At 46.4% G+C, this 7,500-nt stretch overlaps 1 protein-coding gene across 6 annotated transcripts in view; it reads left to right on the top strand.

Moving 5' to 3' along the window:
- LOC123504842 (ankyrin repeat and fibronectin type-III domain-containing protein 1-like) overlaps positions 1 to 7,500 on the top strand; it is a 447,143-nt gene that overhangs the window by 135,809 nt on the left and 303,834 nt on the right. Inside the window, exon 1 of one of the 6 annotated variants that reach the window (XM_045255728.1) lies at positions 3,211 to 4,439. The exons of the other annotated variants lie outside the window; for them this stretch is intronic. Within the exon in view, the coding sequence (XP_045111663.1) occupies positions 4,306 to 4,439 (134 nt within the window). The 5' untranslated portion in view covers positions 3,211 to 4,305. Of the gene's footprint in view, positions 1 to 3,210; positions 4,440 to 7,500 lie in introns of those variants that run through there. 6 annotated transcript variants of the gene reach the window in all.

Here is a 7,500-nt window from a genome sequence, read left to right as displayed (position 1 = left end):
TGTGTGTGTGTGTGTGTGTGTGTGTGTGTGTGTGTGTGTGTGTGTGTGTGTTTAGGTGTAGGTGTATAAGTGGACTAGTGAGTGTAGCTGATTGGCTTGGAATTACTGTCTTTGTCACCACCGTGAGGAACCTTTGTTAAACCAGCAGTACAACTGATGTAAAACTACTTGCTACTGTTCTTACATTTTTCATTCTTTCTTTCTACGTTTACACCGCGTTAGCGTGTTCAGTGAGCTGCATAATGGACAGTGGGGTGCGGTGTGCTCAGTGAGATACAACAAGTTTATTAGGTTGCATTGTTCTTTAAAATATCCTAAGGAGCAAAGCTGAAATGTGCTCCGCAGCTGTGGGAACAAAATAACGAACATTCACGTGTTTTTTTTTTTTTTTTTTGTATCTAGAGGGTTTGTTTCAAGGTATGGGTAGAAGATACTGTGCAGGGAAGTTGTGGGAATAGCTGAGGAGAGGGTGGGGTGGGGGTCCATGATCTTGCATATTGGTGACGGTAACGGTAGGGCGTCCCAGAAAGCCTACAATATTACAGCAGAGTAAAGGGGAGTTGTCTGCACGAGATGGACAGCTGAGGGTATTGGAGTGTGCGGAAGTTAAAGTGTGTGTTGCATCTTTTGTTACGGCCACCGCAGATTGCACTGGCGACTGGCTGCTGGCCACACACACACACACACACACACACACACACACACACACACACACACACACACACACACACACACACACACACACACACACACACACACACACACACACACACACACACAAGAGGGAGTCGTTTTGCTACACTTGTGCAATTAGTATACTCTTGCAAGTGACTACAAACAATCTAAATAAAACAAGAAAAATCCATTGACCTAACACGCCCACAACCTTGACACATGAGAATGGTGAACAATTTTCTCCCACATGTAATGAAATACTACATCAGAGCTTCCGTCATTCCAGGTAAGGCTAAAAGAGAAACACCTGCATTGACTATCGCGGCATTCATGGCATCAACAGTCCTCTGGCGTAAAGGGTATGGCAGGAACATGGAAGACCAGCCATAGGAACATTTAGGGAAGCTGCAAGAAGGCATAAGGTCTGCACGTGATAGGCACTGTATGAAACACGCCTACCTATTCCCACCAATCATTGCTTAAATTTCTCTAATTCGTAAAGCTTTCTAATGAAACAGATGTGTTCTCATCTGGGAATAAAGCAGAATGATTAGAAGGTAGTGGAAGGCTGCGTGGGTATGGTATCTCGTCCTGAAGTTACCAGCAGCATGTCAACGCTCAGAGTGCGATAGGGTATGTCCGGTTACACGTTTACCTTTAATGTGACAACTTCTTTTCCCAGGATAATAGAATCTTAAAGCTTGGGATTATCTTATCTTTTCTCCTCAGCTTGTGTTCCGTTTCTTTACGAGGTAGCAGTTTGGATTGAGCTTTCTCTGTGTACCATGCTTCTTCCTCTTCTATCCCTTTATCTTTCAACCTCCCTTTGATCCTCATTTTCTTCAGATATCTTCTCATTCTTTTTCCGTATAGTCGGGGGTCATCTCACCTCCTTAAAGTAAAGCTCAAATCTACAATCAGCTGATAAAAATTAAACCTAGTACTGTACCGTAAACTCATCGAAAAATGGTTCAGGTAAATCATATTCCTATTCTCATGCCAATATATCATTATACTCGTAGTAATATCACAGGTTTTCTATACTGCTACTCATATATAGACTTCTGCCTTCAGGGGATACAAAAGAGGAAAGAAATTCAGCTCCTCATAACCAGAGCAAAAAGTCCAGAATGTCGAGGAACAATAAGAGAAACGTGCAAGTCTGGCTGTTTTTTTCATAATGGGACAAAGCGATAAAACTCTCATTCCTCTCGCGGCATTAAACCTTTTATCGTGTTGCGCCAATACTAGTACTGCCTTGTCGCTCTCCTCTCGGCTCGTAATGGCGTTTCCTATCCGAGTGGTGTGTTGTTTAGGTGATGTGTGACTTAGGTGGCGTGTGGTATAAGTGGTATCTGGTTCAGGTGGTGTGTGGGCCAAATGATGTGTGATTTCTGTGTGGTGGACGTTGTGTGAAGCAGAGGTGGTGTGTCTTGCCCAGATGGTGTGAGGTTGAGGTGGTGTATGATTGAGGTGGTGTGCGGTTGAGGTGGTGTGTGGCTGTGGTGGTGTGTGGTTGAGGTGGTGTGTGGCTAAGGTGGTGTGTGGTTGAAGTGGTGTGTGGCTGAGGTGGTGTATGGCTGAGGTGGTGCGTAGGAAAAAGTGGCCACCTATTGTGAGTTGTTCTAGTGAGCTGATTGTTACTCCTTGAGCTGATTTTAATTGATTGTTTGGACAGACGAGGATGAGAATAAGGTCTCTGTGTTTGTCTTTGTGTGTGTGTGTGTGTGTGTGTGTGTGTGTGTGTGTGTGTGTGTGTGTGTGTGTGTGTGTGTGTGTGTCTTGTGTCTCTATGTCTCTATGTGTTTGTCTCTGTGTATCCAAGGTGCCTGACGGTGTACTGTGTTTAGTGCACGACGAGAAACTACACTAAATTAGCTTATCTATGCTGTGGTCGACTTATCTTGTGTGTGCTACAGGGATTATCTTCAATACTGTAATACAGAAATTGGCTTTTACATGTTATTTGAATGAACTTTCATATGTGGTGTTCTGTCCATCTGACCAGCGTAAAAATTCATCTTATATACAATTCACTCCAACACTTGCATAGAATTTTAATTTGCATTCAGGTAAGCGATACACGTATTATCGTATCATCAGCGTTTCTGTGCGGCACATCATGAGTTGAATGAAGGAAGTGAAAGGCGAGAATATCCTACTATGGTCAGTAAGGTGGCCGCGGGAGGCCAGTCATTTCCCCGCCGCCTAGTCTTATCATGGCGCACTATACTGTTCACCAAGGGAGGGAAAAGTAAAGGGGGTTACAAAATATTGACCTTGAACAAAGCAACCTCGACGGAACATGCGGGAGGAGGGTAGTCAGGGGGCCGAGGGACTGCGTCAAGGTATATGTATGGAAAGGAAAGAGGAAGAAGAGGAAGAGGAGAGTAGTGACGTCAGGAGGATGAGAGGAAAGGGAAACCCGTGGAAAGGAGCAGAGGGAGAGGAAGGGCTGGAAGTGTGAGAGCGGGAGGGTGAGAGCCATAGCAATAAAGTGGGAGGGGTGAGATGGGGCGAGAGCGGCGGAGGGTGGTGGCGCTGGCAGGCTTGGTCGGGTTGGGTCGGGGCGGCGGCGGAGCGGTTCTGGACGCCTTGCCGCCTCAGAACCGGTGGTGACGCCTCGCCGGGAGCACCTCTCTTCCTGTCTCCTACTCTCCCCCCCACCAACATACTCCATTCTTGCTTGCCTCTAGCCAGGCGCTCAGAGGGTGGTGACGCCGCGCCCACCCCCGTGGTGGTTCGCCACACACCTCTGTCGCCAGGGAACACAATCGCCAACATCGCCGGGAGAACATCGCCTCCTTCCTCCCTGCAGTGATCTTTGAGAACTGACAAAAGTTACAAGGGAAGGTTATGTATTCTTTCCCCTGATGACACACAACTGCTACAACGGATACAGTGATCACTAATCTTAGTGACAACGATGTTGTTTCTCTTCTTACTGTAGATATCTGAAACTTACGGCTCGGTGGAAGTTTTCCTCCTTCGTGGTGAAGCATTGTCGCGAAAGTTAGCCTGTGCAGCTTCGACCGCGACCAGCGGCTGCGTGCTGGGAAATTTGTGTTCTTGGCTTAACGTATTTCAGTGATTCAAAACACTAGTCATCTAAACTTAAGCAAACCACGGTGTGACCACAAGGTAGCGGCGTGGTGGTGTGGCGAGGGAGACCCGAGGCCCGGTGGAGGAAGCATTGCCAGAGTTACTCTCATTCTTCTTTAGATTATGACTCGTCCTCGTCTGCCTCTGGTCACAGACTTGACTTTCACTTTCTGACAGACTGTCTGTACTTCAAGTAACCCATCTCGTCGATCAGTATCACAGGCACTAGTGTCTGGTTGTCTGTTTGCTGCCTTTGAGGTATTACTGATAGGTTGATACCCTTCAGCGCCGAAGGTATTACTGTATATATATAGTGCGTCGTGTCAGTGAATGTGCTGCGTGTTGTGCATAAACCAGCGGCGGCCAGGGCGGCGGGAAGGAAGTCAGGTGTTATCCTCCGTAATGGCCCTTGTCACCCCCAGTGTCATTCGAGGGCGGGCGGCCGAGGGACTCCAGGGGTAATTGTCTTGCCCCGTTTGTTTCCTTCCATTGACGCACCGCCTGGCCCGCCCCGTCGCCTCCACCATCATGAACAAAGAAGAAGAGAACACTCCGTCGTCCCCTTCCAAGGGGAAGATTCCTGCCGTCAGCTTCGGCACAGCGGCCTTCATCCTCATTCGTGTCAAGAGAGCTTTCAAGAAGAAGAGAGCAAAGCTTAAAAGGTAAATATCCTTTCCTCTCACAGCCCCTCGCACACTATGTCATTCGTCGTCAGAGCACCGCGAGGGGCACTAGATGTAGCACCAGCGTGACTGTGTCAGCAGCCAGGGCATGAGTGTACCGCGTCACGCTGTTGTCATTGACTCATTCACCGCCGCTTGGGCATTGCATCTACGCCTCACTAGTACCAATGACGCATATACACTTAGGCGCCGGAAGCTCCGTTATAATGCATATTATCTAAGGGCCATCTTAGTACTTTGTATATAAGTAGTTCGTTAGGTGGATAGCTAATGACACGGGTACACGAGTGCATGAGAAATATACGCGTCAGGCACATTCACTCCCATTCAGTGCTCAGTTGTTGCCCTGTTGTTTTCTACCAGGGATGACAACACTACTGCCACCTTCACACTGGGGCACGCAGTATATAACCCTGAGGCAGCCTGAACATCATGACGGCGATAGAAAGCACCTGGTGTACGCACATTTCGATCTTGACAACCCTCATATATAGAGTCCCGCACCGCACGAGTACACCGCTCACTCTATCACGTCCACACACACACACACACACACACACACACACACACACACACACACACACACACACACACACACACACACACACACACACACACACACACACACACACACACACACACACACACACACACACACACACATTCCTAGTCCATCATCACTCACCTCTGTGCCACTCTACTTAACCACAGACACACAAAGACTTACTGAGGATTACAAAGGATAGCAAACAGCAATAGACCTTTGTGGTTCTCCTGCCCCGTTTGATTACACTACTCTCCATTAACTTCCACTAGGAGAAATATGACGACGTAGTAGAAGGCACCTCTCCGCACACAACACAGCAGGCTCCTCCTCACCACCTTCGTATATTCAACACTGCACTATTTTAATACACAATTGTCACCCCTATCTTCACTGACATTCCTTCACAGTAATAATGACAACAATACTATATTCTCATCCGTTCACAGTAATAATGACAAAACAGCTGTATTCTCACATGTCTGACGATTGGTATGGAAACATTTAAGGTTGTCTTGTTATAATTTTACTGATAGATTGACAAGGATTCTATTTCGTCAATAAAGACATCCATAAGAACGCGAATGATGATCTCCGTGGCTTTTGCAAATACATAATCATCATGAGAGCCTTAAGCGTCTAAGAATCTCTCTCCGGGCATCTTCAGTATGTTCTTGTAATCACATCACACCCTCCTAGCTGCTCCACTCATTCTCATCCAATTAACACCACCCTTACGTGCTTCCTGTCTACAGCCGAGATCAAAAGCCGTGTTATCTGCAAGCTACACTCAATGCCGCTGTGCTTTGTGCCTCCCTTCAGTTGTAACACTTTCACTGCGACAAATAACAGGTCACAGGACTAAAAGCACTACAAGCCTTTACAAGCAAGTATAGGTTGATAAATAAACAAAGGTAAAATGGTAAGTTTTCCAGTATTTTTTCTGATCTATGGTGGTTTGAGGGGGCTAGTGAACAAACAAAAAATACCTCACAGTGATTAAAAACAAATGTAGGTACACTAGTGAAAGATTTAGAACCTTCTTATTTAATGACTCGCTTGCAAAAACCCGAAGAATGACAGAATTGCCGATCAAAAACTTAAGGTGAATAGGAAACACTTAACACTGAAAAAAAAAAAACTGAGCACAGAAGATTAATACTGACACTGCACTACCACAAGTCATCTTTCTTCTGCAGATGAACCTTCTCCATCTCCTTCTACCACACCCATTACCTTTCATTACATCCACAAAACTCCTCCTACTACTACCGCTTCACAATCACCCACACCCCGCCCTTCACTCATCACAAACTCGTTCACTCACGCCTCCCCCCCCCATAACATCCCCATCCCAAGGGCAGCTCTGCACGAGTCTATAGTAATGGCGATCAAATACAGACAAAAAGGCGCAGTAATGAGGGCGCCCCCACATCATTTGCTCTCATTATGTTTTGTATTGATTGGTGATAAGGTCTGTGTGTGTGTGTGTGTGTGTGTGTGTGTGTGTGTGTGTGTGTGTGTGTGTGTGTGTGTCTCATAACAAAGCATTACCGGCGTTCTTGTTTGTTTTGTAATGTGTACGATACCTTCCACTGTGTTCGTGTTTGTATCCGTGTGTGTGTGTGTGTGTGTGTGTGTGTGTGTGTGTGTGTGTGTGTGTGTGTGTATGTGTGTGTGTGTGTGTGTGTGTGTGCGTGTGTGCGTGCGTGTGTGTTGCGTACTAGTGTGTTGTCTGCATCAGATATCGACCCTAGCCTGGAACAAACGGAAGGTACAGTGGTCTCTTTCTTAGCATTTGTACACCCCAGACACGCGGGGTGAAGCGAGCGAGAGAGAGAGAGAGAGAGAGAGAGAGAGAGAGAGAGAGAGAGAGTGTGTATGGGGGAAGGGTTTTAGGCATAGACAGATAGACAGACAGACGGACTATCCACATCAACCATATCCAATTTGCAATATTCAAACTGTAATTACGTATAAGGAGGAGGAGGAGGAGGAGGAGGAGGAGGAGGAGGAGGAGGAGGAGGAGGAGGAGGAGGAGGAAGAGGAGGAGGAGGAGGAGACTCTATGGCAGAAGAGGGTCTGAGTCTGCCAGTCTGACGTTACCTTTGTGACTGATTTGTAGTTATGGTTCCCTTGTTCCTCTCACAAGACTCCATCTGGTTTCTTCTCACCGATTACCTCTTGTCTCCTTCCTTCCTTCCTTCCTTCCTTCCAGCCTTCCTGCCCTCCCTCCTTCCTTCCCTCCCTCTTTACTTTCTCTTTCCTTTCTCTTCCTTGGCCGTCCCCTGATTCATTTGCGTATTTGTATTTTTTTCTTAAGCTTCCGTTCTTCTTATCCTTTCTTTTTTTTTTTGCTTTTCCTCTCTTCTTTCTTCCTCCTTTTTATCTTGCTTTTCTTCTTTTTTACTATAATTTCTTCATTCCTTCCTCCTTTACTTCTCGTCATTTCCGTATCGTCTTATTGTGACTCTTTTCTTGTCTTCTTTACATTTT

The sequence above is a fragment of the Portunus trituberculatus genome, chromosome 17 (genome assembly GCF_017591435.1).
Source record: "Portunus trituberculatus isolate SZX2019 chromosome 17, ASM1759143v1, whole genome shotgun sequence".
Classification (NCBI taxonomy): domain Eukaryota; kingdom Metazoa; phylum Arthropoda; class Malacostraca; order Decapoda; family Portunidae; genus Portunus; species Portunus trituberculatus.
Note: the sequence above shows the minus strand (reverse complement) of the source record. Positions and strands in the feature narration are given on the sequence as shown.